The 18,256-nt window shown below is 46.9% G+C and overlaps 1 protein-coding gene across 6 annotated transcripts in view; it reads right to left on the reverse strand.

The window, feature by feature from the left end:
• Nucleotides 1-9,574: 9,574 nt before the first annotated feature.
• CEP295 (centrosomal protein 295) overlaps nucleotides 9,575-18,256 on the reverse strand; it is a 52,740-nt gene continuing 44,058 nt past the window's right edge. For all 6 annotated transcript variants that reach the window (XM_075592515.1, XM_075592514.1, XM_075592513.1 and 3 more), the window contains 3 exons: nucleotides 14,694-14,799; nucleotides 11,493-11,592; nucleotides 9,575-10,479 (listed from right to left, as the gene is read on the reverse strand). In XM_075592515.1, coding sequence (XP_075448630.1) covers nucleotides 10,447-10,479; nucleotides 11,493-11,592; nucleotides 14,694-14,799 — 239 coding nt within the window. In that variant the 3' untranslated portion in view covers nucleotides 9,575-10,446. The remainder of the gene's footprint in view (nucleotides 10,480-11,492; nucleotides 11,593-14,693; nucleotides 14,800-18,256) is intronic.

The raw sequence follows: 18,256 nt of genomic DNA on the forward strand, positions 1-18,256 counted from the left end.
CCTGCTCCAGCACAGGTGGGTCAATCAGCGGCTCAGTCATTTTGACTGAGCCACCTGTGCTGGAGCAGGGATATCCTTAAGACCTGACCTGTTGGGGTTCCCTGAGGACTGGAGTTGGGAAACACTGCAGTAGCTTCAATACCATTGCTGTTTGTAAGCCCTGAACACTGCTCAGGCAGTGGTATTTTGTTTGCTACAGTTTATGAATGTCAGTGTTTGAGCGGATACAAAAGTATTAGTAGAAGCCCACACGATGTTACAAGTGTGTATAACTAGATATTACTTGCTACAAAGCGAGTTCCAATGACTTAATCCTATTGGTGCATATCATTGCTATTTCCAGCACTGGGCATTAGAATTGTGTCTCATTTGTTAATTCACTCCTCAGTGAGTGAAGTACCTATCATGTATTTGCCGTGGCTACGTCTCACACGGAGAAGCCATATTTAAAGTAAACAGATCGGGGATAAGACTATATGTTATTCAGAGTGTGTGGCAAAGTGCAAATGCATCTGTCAGTAATGCTGAGACCCCATAGAGCGATGAACGGAAAGAGATTAAAAACGGGCTGTTTTAAAAACAAAAGATCAGACGCATCATAGCTCAATCGGCTATACCCTATACGTGGTGTCACTGACCACTGCCTCATAAATTGCACACTATGATGTCATCCCTGGTATCGAAATGCGCCGACGTAACTTTTGCATGCGTAGCGTACTTTCTCAAGGGGAAAAAAATTGTATGGGAACAAGTCTCCAAATGCTGGTATATGTACACCAGTCCGATACATTATTTGCCTTGAGAAAGTGTACTACGTGCGCGAAATGTACGTCAGCGCGTTGCGATACCAGTGATGACATCATAGTGTGTGATTTATGAGGAGATGGTCCCTGAGACCATATATTGTATATCTTTATTTATATAGCACCAAAAGTGTACTCAGCGCTTCACAAAGAATACAGTACAGGGAATTAAAATAATACATTAAGCGCAGCAAAATCAGACAATAGAAAAGGAAATCCCTGCCCCGAAGAGCTTACAATCTAAGAGGTATTATGGGAGACTTACAGAGACAGCAGGTGAGGGAAAAAGTGCTGTATATGGCAGTCCTTGGCCACAATGTGTGGTAGGAGTGGCTGAGTGTGGGACAGTAACCATGAGTGCAGACTATTGGGATGCTTAAGTTGTGGGGTGAGTTTTAAGGTTAGTCAGTATTAAATCAGAAGGTTAACACCATTTACAGGGGAAGAGATGGTACGGAGGCATGGGTGAGATCAGGTGTGTATGTCTGGGTTCAAGCCTAGGGGAGATCCCCAGCAGCAGGAAGGAGTAGATAGAGGGTGGGAATAGAGGATTTGTGTGGGTGTTTTTTATTGAAGGGTAAAGAAGTTGTTGGGAGAGAGGTGTATAAATAATGGTGCAGTGGGGAGTGGGGAAATTGTAGAGAACAGAAGCGCTCACAAATGAGTGAGGAAACAGTAAACAGAAAAAGTAATAGAGAGGGCATAGTGAGATGCAGGAGGAGAGACAGGCCAGGTATTGAAGGATAAGAACATTTCAAATAATCACAGCATTTAGAAAATCAAGTTTCCACAGCTGCAGAGTTGTTGTTGTTGTGGGGCAGACTCAAGATCTTCCTCAAATCTTCATCTCCAAAATTAACTCCAGACACTTTCAATGTTACACAGCCATATACATATAGCCACCATGTATAGGGAATAGCTGATAGACGCTATGATGCGTCTGATCTTTTGTTTTTAAAACTGCCACCGGGGCTGATACCGGAAGTTGTGCTCATATTACGAAGTTGCTCAGTCCGGGCCCTTCTCTGCAAGTGGAACCGGCTGAGATCTAACAAAGTTACCCCCCCCCCCCCCAAAGCCCAATATATTATTTTCCCTTCATAGTAAGCAGAGTGACCATTCATCTTGATACCAAAGCATATTGCTTAGGTGTGACATTTAACTCTTCCATTCACTCTGATTCTGCCTCCTTAACATTGCCAAGATCCACCCTTTCTTCTGTCACCCTCTAAAACTGTAATGCATACCCCAATCTTCCCCTGCCTGGGTTTTTGTAACTTCTTACTAACAGATCTCCCTGCTTTGAAACTTTCTCCTTTGCAATCTATCAAATTCTGCAGCTAAAATCATGTCACTTTCTCCCAGAAGAGTCTCTACTCATCAAAGCACTACATGACCAGGATACCAACTATCTGAGAGCTTCTAGTTCCCTACACCCCCATTCGTTCTGCAGATGAAAGATTCCTAACAGTTCCCACAATCTCATTAACATCCTTTGTGGCCCGAGCTGTTAGCCACGCTGCTCTCACTCTATGAAACAGTCTGCCTTGTACAGTTCGAGAGGCCCTCACTCTGTAAATCTATATAAAACAGGCTCACAACCTACCGGTTTATCCAAGCAATTAATTAATGAACCACAACCTGTCCGGCATTTGATATCTACAGTACCGTTTCATCTCGGATTGTATCTTTCCTTGTATTTGGACTCTTATAATATTAAATGTGTTCTTTTCCCCTTTTTGTAACTGTGAAGTGCTTTGTGTTCCTTGGGGGGGGGGGGGGAGCGCTATATAAATAAAGTTATTATCTCTTCCTCAAATCCCTCTCCTGGCTTCCTATCAAGTGCCAGATCACCTGCAAAGTTCTTTCTTACCTGCAAGCAGGGCCGCCAACAGAAATCATGGGGCCCAGGACAAATGAAAGGAGCAAGCCCCCGCCTCCCTCCGTACCCAACACGGAAAAAAATTCAGACAACTTTAAATTAAAATGTTTTCTTATTATAATACTGAAAAAAACATTACAATGCAGTCTGTTTATTTTAATAAATTATAGGCCTGGGGGGAAGGGGTTAAGTATAGGCCTGGGGGGAAGGGGTTAAGTATAGGCCTCGGGGTATAAATATAGGCCTCGGGGGAGGGGTGTTAAGTATGGGTGTAAGGGGTACAGTATTGATGAGTATTAATTACAGTACCTCTTCAACCGGTCCTTGGGGGGGGGGGGGGGTGGAAAGGGCGGACGACTGAGGGCCATCAACTGGCCCGCAGGGCAGGTCTTCAATCGGCCTGCAGGGGGAGGCTTCAACCGGCCCTAGGGGACGACTCGGCTTGAGGAGCCTGGCTGGGGAGGGCGCTGGACGCGTTAAGGCCCGGGTGCTACTGCACTGGAGGAGGCGGGCTATGGAGGATGCCGATGGGGGGGAGGGGTGCAAAGGATGCCGGTAGGTATGGCCGCGGGGTAGGGTGACCAGATTTTCAAAAGTTAAAACCAGGACACATTCAAAAATTATTTGTAAAACACGTTACATCACTTAAAAATAAATTATAATGATATTTCCCTAAAAGCGTCCCCATTTATGCTGTATTATTAATTCCCTCCACCCAGTGTCTCTCCCTCTCACCGGTCTCTCTCTCTACCTCCTTACCCAGGACGTCTGGTTACCCTACGTTAAACCAACTTCTAAAACATGGAAGGAACTAAAATACCCTGCATTTGAAGATAGGTATGCTGTTCCTTATATCAGCGGTGCACAATCTGGGGGCGCAGGATTTTTCTGGGGAGGGCGTGGGCGGTTGCAGAGGACCCGCGCTCTTACCCGAGGCATTTAAATTAAATGCCAGGGGACCGCGCGAGGTCTCTGCAACCTCAACTTACCTGATTCAGCCGGCTTCTGGTCACATCGGCATGAAAACACGGCGTCAAATGATGCTGCGGGTCATGTGACGTGACATGGCATGGAAACGCACCACGTGACCCTCAGCGTCATTTGACGCTAGGTTACTGGGGAGGGGGAACGCGAGCTCCGGAGCCAGCACACAGGGGGGAGGGGGGGCACACGCGCCCTTGCCTTATATAAAACTCTGAAGCAGTCCTCAATTAATAGATACGATCTTGGCATTCTTGAAAATCTTGGAATTCAAGATAAACTTCAGTGAAAGTGAATCCTTTACTTACTAGCACATACAAATCTTGGAAAATAATTTGTAAACGGTTTGCATTATATAATACAAAAGGAAGGGGAGGGGAAACTCCCACTTGTGATGCTAACCAGGAGTAGACAAATGTCTTATTTGTAATATATAAACATCTTCATTGCATAGGACAGTTCATGAGACTCAGGAATCCAAATAGTCCAACAATAAACACACTCCCATAAACTTGCCACTAGCCTGTATAGGTAGATCTTGTGTGGTAGTCTGGGCAATGTGCAGGACTGATCACATAAATGAAGTAAATGATTTACTCACTGCTGACCTTGGGGGATATCCTGGTCCTGTCGGCGTGCTCCTACCCAGGAGAAATGGAGAAGATACAGGAGAAAAGGCGGTGCATCTGCTGCTGCTGAAGATAAATTGTAACCACAAATTGCAAACTGCAAAAGACTAGGGGGCCTATGCAGAGAGCAGCGAATTTGAAAAATGGCGAATTTATTAAAAAGTAGCTTTTTTGGAGAGTTTTATTCTCCATATGCAGAAAAGTGCGAATTCTGCTATGTTTAACATGGATGCGTCTGGCGAGTTTAAATTGGCGAGATGCGCGCTTCAGAAACTTGTAAAAACAAATGCGCGCCTTTTTTTTTCCCTTTGCAATGGCCGCGAGCGGCCGCTTCTTGCCAATTTTTTCTGGCGAGGGAAAAAGGAGACAATAGCGCCATTTTATTGGCGCGAACAGCCGCTAGATGCCGTTCGCGGCTCTCTGCATTAGGATATTTGTAAAACTGGCGAGATTGAGGTTTTCGCCAGCCGCGAGGCGAGTTTTACAAATAGAAAAGAAAAATTGGCGCGTTTTTCGGAAATCTCCATTTTCTGCTGTTTTCGGCGCGATTATCTCCAAAAAATGGCGAATTTCGAAAATTCGCTGCTCTCTGCATAGGCCCCTAGGTGCAAAAATTTATTTGGGGCATATTAAAAACAGCCAAAAGGACACTAACGCGTTTCACGTGGTATCCCACGCTTTTGATAAAGTGTGGGACACCACGTGAAACGCGTTAGTGTCCTTTTGGCTGTTTTTAATATGCCCCAAATACATTTTTGCACCTAGTCTTTTGCAGTTTGCAGTTTGTGGTTACAATTTATCTTCAGCAGCAGCAGATGCACCGCCTTTTCTCCTGTATCTTCTGCATTATATAATAAACTTTATTTTAATAGGAAGGGGAAGCTGGATACTCCGTCACACATTGCGCAAAATAAGGAATATGAAACTTGCTAAAACAGGTGAGACAATTCCATACATACTTTTCAATGTTTCAAAGATAAATACAACACTCAGAAAAACAAAAAAACGGTTTTTCTGCAAGCAAGGCAGTACACACTTCATGCTATCTTAAATATGCCTTGTTCTCAAAAAAAAAAACAAAACAGAGAAAAAGCATGTGACGGGAGCTTTGCGACAGGCTATTAATAATACACAAAAATATAATATAATATATATAACTGGGTTGAACTGGTACGAGACTTAGATATGATAAAATATAATTTATTCCTTGATAAAGGTGAACACAACAGATTATACAAATAACAGGCAAAATATAGACACTTACTTAAAGATTAGGACAAGAAAGCCATCCGGATACAGGATGGGCCATTTCTTCCATAATTCAGTTGGCATCACAGCAATACATGCAGCCCATGAATGAAGACTCATGCATGAAGACACAGGCATGAAGACATGCAGACAATACATGAAGACACTTGAGTAAGGGTTGACTCTGACTTAAATACCATGTCAAACTCATCTCTTAACCCTAGATGCCGAAAAGGCTAGCAAAAGTCTTTGAAGCTTCCTGAAGCAGCTTTTGGACTTCCATTGTTTAGTGTGAAGTATCACATTTAAAAAAACATTCAGTTTCTTGGTTCCTGCCTCCAACATAAACAATTAGGCAATTTAGCCTTTGATCACCAGGCTATGTAAATTCTAGCAAGATGTTCTGCTTGCCTATTACCATAACAGAGGGAGTTTGCAGTTTTCACAACAGATTCAAAAATCCCATATACACTGTAAATAACTTCATAACTTCAGTTCAGTTCAGTAATACTTACTGGCACGCGAGCCATATTAATACATTCCGTCACACATGACGCTCCCAATGAGACTAAATATTACCGTGTAATACTAAAATTAAGAGAGATATTAATATCTGCCTCTTAGTATCTGTTAGATATCAAGTATTTAGAATCATTAGTTGGGGCTCGGCCCCACGAATACACATATGTAATGTTTAGCATGTTCCGCCGAGGACATCTCATAATATTCTTATATTTAATAAGGTCACCCATTCTGATTTTCTCCTTGGGTAGCCGCACCCCCGGCCCCCATCAAAAAATCCTTTGAAGCAGGGACCCCTGGGTAGTGGACATTGGTCACCTGGTTTTAGATTTCACACCCAATGCCCCCGACCTCCTGAATCAGAGGCGTTTGTTAAGTGTGAGTTATAATGCTCACAACCCACTCTAGCTTCCTGCAAACAGGAAGCCTGGCTGGGCCTTTGATCAGGGCTGTTTCCTAACCATTTGGTAGCCCTCCTGACCATTTGCATTTAGTAGGCAAGCATCTTTGAGGGTAACTAAACAAAGGGCTAGAATCACTGTTTTAACATTAACCCTTTCCCTCCCGCAGCAACCCTAGTGTATGTGTGGGTGCAAACACTAGGATAACACAATACATTTACACAGGGAATATACATTTTCATGTTATAACAAGGGTTAAATCACATTTCTGGACCTCAGCCCAGTTAACCCCTTGTCTCCCTGGTGAGGTTAGAGGGTGGCCAATTGGGGTGTAACCCCTTTAATCCCGGGCCAAATCCTCTCGATCGTCACAAAGCATAAATAAGGCCACGATTATACTCGCTGCGCACGTGAAGTCTCGCGCGAAACTTGCCCTGAGGTCCGGGGAGACATGCCGTCATTCGAGCAGTTCGCCCTCATTGGCTGATCCACGCACGTGTCCTGGCCATCGCGCGGCAAATACAAAATGAAGTGTGGCCGAGAAACGTGCGTGCGGTTGCACGCTCCATAGCCTGCCTCATAGAGGTACAGCCTTTGTCTGCGACATCAAACGCGCGCCACGAACAAACGACACACACACAAAAATAAGGCCTCTCCCCCCTTGGGGTGGGTAAGGTGCCTGGGAGGGTGGTATAAGGGGGCATGTTTGCTTACTTGGGTAAGGTGCCTGGAAGGGTGGTATAAGGGGACATGTTTGCTTACTTGGGGCCCGTGGATGGGCCTGCTTGAGCAGCATGGCTGGTGCAGAGGAGAGGCCTAGCAGGCCCGTGGAGCCTCAGGCCACAGCCCCAGTACCTTCTATGGCGTGCGCTGTGTTCAATCTCCGCTCTGCCCCCCCCCAGTCAGTCCGGTCCCAGTTAATACCCTGTCGCGCACATTTCCCCAGCAGTGCACGACAGTGTCTCACTGAGACAGTGGAATTTAAGCTCAGTTTGCGACGGAGGCGTGGCCAGCGGTTCAGCCAACGAGGGCGAACAAGCCGCGTGAGTCATGGCCACGCCTCCTCCCATCACAAACTCCTCTGTCCCAGGACCGCAGAGCAGCTTACTGGGACCACAGCCTAAAGAAGGTAAGGACAGAGGAGCGGTGCCGAGGGAAGGGGAGGACCCTGCAGTACTGGAGAGAAGGGAGGGGGGCTGTGACGAGGGAAGGGGAGGCTCAGCTTGCAGTAGGAGAGGAGGCAGCCCCAGGAAAGGGGGAGGGGGGGCGCGCGCATCTTGCTTGCACTTTGGGGAAACAGTGTTGCCGACCTGCATCCTCCAAATGGCCGTCCACGGCATCTTCCAATCCCCTGCGACACGGCATTCTCCAAAGCCCAACATCCTCCAATTCCCTGCGACCCTGCATTCTCCAAAGCCCAACATCCTCCAATTCCCTGCGACCCGGCATTCTCCATAGCCCAGCCCTCTTTTTTTTTTGTAGACAGGCCCGACGGCCAGGCCCCCTCTATCCCCAGTCCCAGGACGCCAACCCCGGCAGACCCACGCTGTTGACATCCCTACATGCAAGGCTCTCCACTCACCCAGCTTCCTGTGGAATTTCCTCACAGTATACATCAAAGCACCTTATAGTCAATCCTACTAACCACCCCTCTGAATTAATTGACAGTCTAGACCAGGGGTGGGCAACTCCAGTCGTCAAGGGCCACCAGCAGGTTCCGTTTTCAGGATACCCCTGCTTCAGCACAGGCAGCTCAATCAGTGGCTCGGTCTTTCGAGCCATTGAGCCACCTATACTGAAGCAGGGATATCCTGAAAACCTGACCTGTTGGTGGCCCGTGAGGACTAGCGTTGCCCACCCCTGGTCTAGATTCATCACTACCACCCCACACCCACGAATAACAGTTTTGTATAGCTCTTCTCCCACTGGGACTCAAAGCGCTTCACCATTACAGTATATAGTGCAGTACATAAGAATTTTTACAGAAAGTTCCTTCCCCCAAATAAGCTTACAATCTGTGTTTTTGGTGCATGTGATTTGCCCAAGGTCACACCAATCTGACATCGGGAATTGAGCCAGGTTCCCGATTGCAGCTCAGTGTCATTGTTTTAGTGTCAGTGTTTTTACTCACTAAGCCACGGGGTGAGAACACACGAGAACGAACGCACATGTTTTCAGCTAAGTGCCGGTAATATAGGTTAGAAAATGTTCTCACTATTTAACAGGAGAAAGCACGCATTTGGTAAAGCATTCTCCGTGTTCGTAACGTTGTGTGTTTGGATTGGCTGACCAAGAACCCTAATCCAATCCTGATCAGATCGGTATGAGGTACAATAGCAGGTTCCTACTTCAGCAGCCCCGGAGTGTATTCCAGACAAGTCCATTTAACATGGGGCATCGCTAACTATGCAAGACTGCCAATTTAACCCTTACTGCAGGTAACAAGCCAAGTACCTCACCAGCGTAAGAGTGAGAGCTAAAATGTGATGAAGTCCTTCATATTATTTGCCACAAGTTGTCAAGTCTGAAGTAGGTCACTTAAAATGAAGCGTTTCAATAACCTAGACTCATGGCTACTGTCCCACACCCCCAGCTGCTCCTACCAATCATTGTGGCCAAACACTACGATCTACTGCACTTATTTCCTTACCGGCTGTCTTCGTAAGTATGCCATCACACCACTTGGATCGTAAGTTCTCCGGGACAGGGATTTATTTTCCTATTGTCTGTTGCATGTACTGTAATTCCCTGTACTGTACCTTCTAAAGCGCCAAGTACAGCTATGGGCACTATACAAATAAAGATATACATACATCCGCTGGTTAAGCAAAGCTGTCTGGGATAAGAATTGTGATAACATCTATAGTCGCCATATAGGTTGATCCATAACCCTTCCTAATCAAACACTGTGCATGCGTTAGTGGTCGTTTAGTTTTACCAACATAATGTATATTACAAGTGCACCACGGAACAAACCTTACATACACTGTTAAATAGTTGATCTATAAAAGCATCTTATATCTTCTTGATAACTGCAGTTATAACTGTTGCCAGATTGCCAGCAAAACTCACACAGTTTTACCTTTAAAAAAAAAATTGAAGACAACCTATGAAATAATAATTTATTCAGATATTCTTTTAAAACCAAAGTTTTCAGTAACTCAAACAGCAACCCGAGTCCTTGTGAATGTAACTTGATTCTGTCTGACATTCCATAAATTAAGATGATGCATTCGATAAGGGGCAGAACAAATGAAAATGGGTCCTGGTATTACAAGTTCAGGGACCCCTGCCCCATCAATGACAGAATGGCTTCAAAAAAGGGACCACCAGAAAAGTGTAAAAAATTTAAAAAATAAAACATATTTACAAATTAAAATAAAAAGTGTAGCTATAGCATACATTTTTTGCCAGGGCTGCCATATTGCATTTGACCACCATGGGACATGACAAACTTTAGTCTGACTAAAGTGTGCAGCATGATAATTGTCTGGTTTGAGCAGTAATAGATAATATAAATAAAAACAAATATTCTAAATGCTGGATTGTAGACGTGAACCGTGTTAAATCAGGCATGGTATTTTCTCTTAAGATCTCAATTTGCGTTGAACATGCAATATGCTTAGAAATGGCCAATTGAAGGTCTCACAAAAAATAAATTTAAATTGTAATTGCTTCTGTCCCTGTTAAGCTAAAGTCCCGACACCTGGAAACATATAATAAAAATGCAAAAATTAAATAAAACCCTATTATCGCTTGGATACCAAGACCTATTATTCTATGCACATAACTTAATGATTCCCAGAAAAAGTGTTAAAATGTCAGAATTCATGATTTTTTTTTTCTTCATACAAATAACAGCAAATACTGATACTATCAACACAACCATTTGTATTTGTAATGACACAAACTGGACAGGTTTGCTGGGAACCACATTTGACGATCACTCAGTTTTTGAAGATTTCAACAGCGATGACACTTCATCTTCTTACCCTCAAGTTTTCCAGGGTTTTCTATAAAAAACAAAATTACAATACATTTATATTACAAGCATAGTTCAATATTAGATGTAGTTGAAAATACTTTGCTAAAATGTTGAAATACATCCAATTGAAAAAGACTTTAAAAAGGCATAATATATTCTTTCCTCATCGACAACCTATACCAGTCTATGGAAATCATATCACAACCCAAGCCCACATAAGGCGAAGGCCCCACTGCACGCGCGCCTGCACAGCGCTTTACCGCGACCTGAAGGCAAATTTTTTTGGCGCAGGGGCGTGGCCAAAATGGGCCGGGGGCATGGCCATGACGGGGGCTCCCAATGAAAAGGAAGCAGCGGTTCAAGGGGGGAAAAAAAAAAAAAATTATTCAAAAAAATAAAAATAAAAAAAAGAATTGGGGGCTATGAAAAGTTATTTTGCACACTATACACGTTATATTTGAACTTGAAGAGTAAAGCCTTTTAAGTCCAATTAAATAATGTTTCAGTAACCAAACCATTCTGACTTAAGGTTTCATGGCTTTTCAAGTACTCAAACCGAATAAATAACTCAAAAGAGCAGACCACATACAAGCAAAGATTGAGCTTTCCAAAATCCATCTTATTGGACGCTCATCTCCCATTTACATTTATTTGGTGAGAACGAGTTACATTTCTCAAAGAGGACAAATGGAATTGCATGGAGCAAAAGTGTATTTACATGACATCCAGTCCCCGATTGCCTCCCCGGAGCACCACGTCACTGCACGGGAACACAATCAAGTTGTATCCCCTGCTGGCTGACGCGCCACAGTATCAAGTGTGCCAGGAAGCGAGGTGACACCGGGGCCAAATACAGAGGTGCTAAGGGGCTGGTGAGAGGCTGCAGCGGGGACCTAGCCTAAGACAAGGGCAAACATGTGCTTGGTAATCATATGGCCTTGCTGCTTTTACCCTCTTGCTGCTAGAAGACGATACAAATGTGTTTGCAGGAAAGGTGTAAAACTACTATTACCATTGTCTGCAAACAATCCATTACTATACCTTCTTAAACTGTTTAGCCTTCTCCCTGTTTCTCGTATAGGACTCTTGTCGCATCCGCTCCTCCTTCCTGGTTTTTACTTCATCAAGCTGGTTATATAATCTAGAAGACAAGTCAAAGCAATGCAAATCTCAAAATACATCGTTAAGAGATGAATATGAACATCTGGGTCTATTAATTTCAGTATATTATCTGTTTTCTTATTCAGCTTTTCACAAAGACAAATTACAGGTAGGATTTTTGCAAATCAGTCTAAGTTTTCAAATTGTAATTTTTTTTTATCAAAACACATCAATAAACGTCAATACACATTGCTAGTCAACTACTCTGTGCATTTGATGGATACCACGTCTTACAAAATCATTCAAGGTTAGTTTGATGCCAGTGTGCAATGTCCTTCTCGACTATTCTACAAATCAGGAGAAAAACATGGATGTGTGTTTGAGGGATGCCTGTGAAAAATAAATACTATGATTATTTTATAGGTCAATTGAACTTCTGTAAGTTTTTTCAGACTAAAAATTACCTTCCAAAATTTTTTTTTAATTATTTTTTTTATTTTTAAACTTCTGCATGAAAAGTTTTACAGTCTGTGCACTATGGGTACTCCTGTTATAAACAATGAACAGGAGAATTATGCTGTGGCTTCCTATTTGAGGACTGTGTGCCATCTTTAAAATGTCCACTAAGGAGTACAGACACAAAACTGTCCAGTAAGGCATACAGACAACTAAAACAGAGTATCTTGGGAACGGAGGCGTGCCTAGAGTTAAAAATGTCGATCCCCCAGTTCAAACTGGATTAAAAAAAAAAAAATCAAAATGGGCAGGATTGCCGTTTGAAGACATATACTCTCTCTAGTCTACGCGCACCTCAATTTCTAATACATTTTTTACATTTATTTGTAGATCTCCACAAAAAGCAAGGGTTTAATATCGGTTTTATACCAGTGTTTTATTCCCTGTGCAAAGTAGAATAAATATAATTTTGAGACAAAAGGAATCCAATCTAGGTCAAATATTGCAGCTGGAAACCTAGGTTTAAAACCAGAGACAGAACATGAAACACAGACAGAGCTCAGTGCACATCCAGTGAAACGTATACACGGTACAGTGCCTAAATATATATGTATTGAGATCTATTAAATAAAATGGTCTTTTAGTTTAACATTTTGGCCAAAGTGTTGCAAGCCCCTGAGCCACTACACGGCAGACCACTTCTCAAGGGTCCCTAACACCAATATAAATTCTTAATAACCTGTGCGTTACCAGGAAGAATGATTTATAATAAATCTGTCAAAATTAGGTTCATAGTTCTAAGTCTGATTGAAGCCTTTATTAACCTGTACATTACCAGGAAAAGCACTCTGTATTAGATTTGTCACAATCATACTGCAAGCAAGCAAGTTCCCCTGAGAGTGGGAGATGCTATGGAGTGAGCTTTTAACCACTTAAATGTGGGAGGGGGTGAGCTTCAACGAGATAGGAAGAGCCACCCTCCAATCAGCTAAGACCAGCCTTTGCGTGCCTATGCGTGGTCTGGAGGTGGAGAGGGTTTCCTCTCATATCTGTGCCTAGCTGAGAGACGAAAGGCGGATTGATTCCTCAGTCTCCAGTCTACATGGGACATGCCTTCTGAGCAGCCAGCAGAGTAAACCAGGGGCTGGGGCACCGTTGGCATAAGGTCCCGACACACCAAGGTTCCAAGGTCCCTGGCTCAGAAACACTACTTTAGAGGTTTCAAACAGATTACCACCATACTATATATTTGGTGGCAGTGTCCTGAGATTTAAACATTGTGGAAACATGTATTGCTTTCTCAACAAGGTTCTTGGTTTCTCTGTATTCTGATATATGGTTACCCAATATCTCAAAAATCAAAAGTATATGTATTAGCCATATCTTCTCAGCCACTAGATGCTATACTGCAGCCTCATGCAGGTGTTCAGCTCAAAATCTCACTCAAATAGAGAAACCAGTGCAGGTTACATCTATGCAGAATCCAACTAGTTTTATAAATGATTGCTTTAGAAGATATCAATGTTGGGGATCCTTGGAGTAAACAGATGGGAGGCGAACCTCGAAGAAAGTTTGTATACGGTATAAGCGCAAATTATCTTAATCAAATCCCTTGCAGTTATACAACTCTGCTCCTAGCTTGAGGATCTATATGTTTAATGTTTCCAGTGTACCTCTCCCCTCCCCCTATACTTGATAGTAAGTTATCAACATTTACATAATATTTATATGGTATTATCTGTACCCTTCACTTATTTTTTATGAAAACCACCCATACATTTAAAAATGGAATATTGTTTATAACTATTTAAAATGTTAAACAGCCTATTTTGTTTTAATTACTGCTTATAAACATATACGCAAAACCAATTTTTCCTATAATAGAAACGGCAGCGATTTGTTCTCTTTGAAAGGCGACAACAAAAAGGATCACTTATTACATAGACTTTTTTAACTTTAGGTACCAGAACATAGAAAAAACGATGCACTACAGAAAATCGCAACAAAAAAAAGAGATCTTTCCCTAATTATCAACTGGGATACTCCCTTTGTGAGCTTGGGTGTTAGTACCTTATCCTTGGTGTGTGTCACTGGCGTCTTTTAGATCTATGTGTTCTTTATCTTAATGTAGTGTTATATGACCTTCATTTTGTAAACAATTTCTTGTGGCATTTCATGTTTTAATGTATAAAGATTTGTGTACTAATTTCGGTTTCTCTGGTTTCCTTTCCATGCGCTCCTATTTTTGTGTTATATGTGCTGAGTCTGCCCCGCTGATCACGGGAGATTAGGAGCTGCAGGGGTCACTTGAAAGTCGAGGGAGAGCATTTGGAGGGACAGCGCGCACAAATCCTTTATCTACTACTGAAAATCAGAACGGTAGACTCCAGAAGAGAAATCATTTTATTAGGCTATGGTTAAAACAGAAGGTACAAGAATCCTACTACGCGTTTCGCACCCAAAAAAGCACTTTATCAGGGAGTCTTTAGGTACCAATTATCAGTATACTTTAATAAAAGATGACGGAGGACAAAAAGAACGAAATGAGTATGTTAATACTGCGGTTTTAGCATCTTTGGCTCTTCTAGCATTTAAGGGTTTGACAAATACTATGCAAGAGGCATACACATCTAATTAAAAGGAGTGGAGATGTCACCAGTTGTTTATGCAGTAAGTGTACACTACCGTATAGTCCTCTGGCGCATCTCCATCTCAGACAGCTTCCGGTCCTCTGGGGTACATACTTTAACTTCAACAACTTTCTTGAACTGGCCATCAGCTTGTGCTGCACCTGTTAACAAATACACTTTGTTTGTACAGCCGAATAAAAGGCAGGTTGTCTGAAATGATTTGTAGTATTTAACCTTTGGGTGCCCTTTGACGTAGCTACTACGACATGGGGTCTGACACCCCAGGACTGACTTTACACTTTAATGCTAAGTGAGACCGCACCTTTAGGATTGAGACATTTGTCAGTGTTTAACACCTACGAAGAACACAGTTTCCTAAAATCTTGCGGTGAAAAGTAACTACATGGTCTAAAGCAAAAGTAACAGTTGTGTTGAGCTTTTACATTGTCCAATGAAAGGTAAAACTACAGGCAAAAAAAGGTTACATTAAAAAAAAAAATGCATTTTTGCAATGTAAAATATTAACTTCTGATATTTGAGTTTAGAACTGGATTGTAGCAACTAACATCAGGCACAAAAGGGTAAGGAGACTGGTCAGTAAAACTAAAAGAAAGGTGACCACCTGCCTATAATTTGATAAAAACTGAACAAAATGCATATTAATGTTATCCAAAAAAAAAAGCTGTGTGTGCTGGGCACGCACATAGTAAGTGAAACTTCTTTGACTTTTGTCACAGAAATTGTATTTGTGTTGGTGATGTTTTAATTAAAAATCAAAATACAATTTCATTGACAAAACGCAAATAAATTTGACTTAGAATGCGCGTGCTCGGCACACATCCCCTGTATTAGCTATTTGCACTAACTGTGAATTCCTCATATGTGCGTGTGACTGACTGAGAGTGTGCGTGACTGAGAGTGTGCGTGACTGAGAGTGTGCGTGACTGAGAGTGTGCGTGACTGAGAGTGCGCGCGACTGAGAGTGCGCGCGACTGAGAGTGCGCGCGACTGAGAGTGCGCGCGACTGAGAGTGCGCGCGACTGAGAGTGCGCGCGACTGAGAGTGCGCGCGACTGAGAGTGCGCGCGACTGAGAGTGCGCGCGACTGAGAGTGCGCGCGACTGAGAGTGCGCGCGACTGAGAGTGCGCGCGACTGAGAGTGCGCGCGACTGAGAGTGCGCGCGACTGAGAGTGCGCGCGACTGAGAGTGCGCGCGACTGAGAGTGCGCGCGACTGAGAGTGCGCGCGACTGAGAGTGCGCGCGACTGAGAGTGCGCGCGACTGAGAGTGCGCGCGACTGAGAGTGCGCGCGACTGAGAGTGCGCGCGACTGAGAGTGCGCGCGACTGAGAGTGCGCGCGACTGAGAGTGCGCGCGACTGAGAGTGCGCGCGACTGAGAGTGCGCGCGACTGAGAGTGCGCGCGACTGAGAGTGCGCGCGACTGAGAGTGCGCGCGACTGAGAGTGCGCGCGGCAGAGAGTGCGCGCGGCAGAGAGTGCGCGCGGCAGAGAGTGCGCGCGGCAGAGAGTGCGCGCGGCAGAGAGTGCGCGCGGCAGAGAGTGCGCGCGGCAGAGAGTGCGCGCGGCAGAGAGTGCGCGCGGCAGAGAGTGCGCGCGGCAGAGAGTGCGCGCGGCAGAGAGTGCGCGCGGCAGAGAGTGCGCGCGGCAGAGAGTGCGCGCGGCAGAGAGTGCGCGCGGCAGAGAGTGCGCGCGGCAGAGAGCGCGCGCGGCAGAGAGCGCGCGCGGCAGAGAGCGCGCGCGGCAGAGAGCGCGCGCGGCAGAGAGCGCGCGCGGCAGAGAGCGCGCGCGGCAGAGAGCGCGCGCGGCAGAGAGCGCGCGCGGCAGAGAGCGCGCGCGGCAGAGAGCGCGCGCGGCAGAGAGCGCGCGCGGCAGAGAGCGCGCGCGGCAGAGAGCGCGCGCGGCAGAGAGCGCGCGCGGCAGAGAGCGCGCGCGGCAGAGAGCGCGCGCGGCAGAGAGCGCGCGCGGCAGAGAGCGCGCGCGGCAGAGCGCGCGCGGCAGAGCGCGCGCGGCAGAGCGCGCGCGCGGCAGAGCGCGCGCGGCAGAGCGCGCGCGGCAGAGCGCGCGCGGCAGAGCGCGCGCGGCAGAGCGCGCGCGGCAGAGCGCGCGCGGCAGAGCGCGCGCGGCAGAGCGCGCGCGGCAGAGCGCGCGCGGCAGAGCGCGCGCGGCAGAGCGCGCGCGGCAGAGCGCGCGCGGCAGAGTGCGCGCGCGTGGCAGAGTGCGCGCGCGTGGCAGAGTGCGCGCGCGTGGCAGAGTGCGCGCGCGTGGCAGAGTGCGCGCGCGTGGCAGAGTGCGCGCGCGTGGCAGAGTGCGCGCGCGTGGCAGAGTGCGCGCGCGTGGCAGAGTGCGCGCGCGTGGCAGAGTGCGCGCGTGGCTGAGAGTGCGCGCGCGTGGCAGAGTGCGCGCGCGTGGCAGAGTGCGCGCGCGTGGCAGAGTGCGCGCGCGTGGCAGAGTGCGCGCGCGTGACTTTGTGTGTGCGTGTCTGTGTGTGACAGTGTGTGTCTGAGTGCTCGTGTGTGTGACAGTGTGTGTCTGAGTGCTCGTGTGTGTGTGACAGTGTGTGTACCTCCCGCATGAAGCTCCTCTCCTAGGCGGCCGTGACCAGCAGGCGGCCGGACGGCTAGTCTGCACATCCCTCCGGAGCAGCCTCCTGAAGGGAGTCCACGGCTGCAGGGACCACAGGAGCCCCTCGGGCTCTACCCCACAGAAGCTGCCGCCCTGCAGGGACGGGGAGAGGCTCAGCTCCAGCCCCCCGCCCCGGTACCGGCCCAGGGAGGTGAAGGTCTCCCCGCCCTCACCAGTCACCTCCTGCCCGGAGCTCAGGCCTGAGACTGACCCGCAGCGGCTCATCCCAAAGGCAGCGGCCAGGGGAGGCCTGCAGGGACACGGGCATGCACCGGGAGGAGAGGCCACAGGAGATCAGGGCCTGGAGCAGTGTGGGCTGCAGTGTCCCTATGAGAGCCCTGGCGTCACCATGACTACCGCGGGCGCGGGGAACAGCGCATGCGCGGCGTTACAGTGTGCATGTGTTAATGTGTTACACAGGGTTTGTGACACAGGGGGTGTGGGTGGGTGGTCTGCGCTCCGTATCCTTTTATTCAAAATTTAATGTGCGCGTGGGGGTAACGGCGCCGCTGCCAGACGCTTCTGCGCATGCATGGCGTCCGACAGGGTCGCCATGACTACTGCGCATGCGCGGCGCGGGCTGCGCAGAGGTTGACGGAAGCTGAACAGCTTGCTGCCTGTACGCGAGTGAGCCCAGCGGGGGGAGCTCTGTCTGAGTCTCCCGCCCGGCGGCAGGGGAGTCTCCCGTCCGGCGGCAGAGGAGTGTCCAGCCCCGCGGCAGAGGAGTGTCCAGCTCCGCGGCAGAGGAGTCTCCAGCCCGTGTATCCTGTGGCAGCAAGCCCACCTGCGGAGGTATGTGTATGTAATTATGTGTGTTTGTTTGTGTCAGTGTGTTTGCTCCGGGGGCAGGGGGACTTGCAGGGTGACAGAGGAGTCTCCCGCCCCGCGGCAGAGGAGTCTCCCGCCCCGCGGCAGAGGAGTCTCCCGCCCGGCGGCAGAGGAGTCTCCCGCCCGGCGGCAGAGGAGTCTCCCGCCCG

The sequence above is a fragment of the Ascaphus truei genome, chromosome 3 (assembly GCF_040206685.1).
Source record: "Ascaphus truei isolate aAscTru1 chromosome 3, aAscTru1.hap1, whole genome shotgun sequence".
Taxonomy (NCBI): domain Eukaryota; kingdom Metazoa; phylum Chordata; class Amphibia; order Anura; family Ascaphidae; genus Ascaphus; species Ascaphus truei.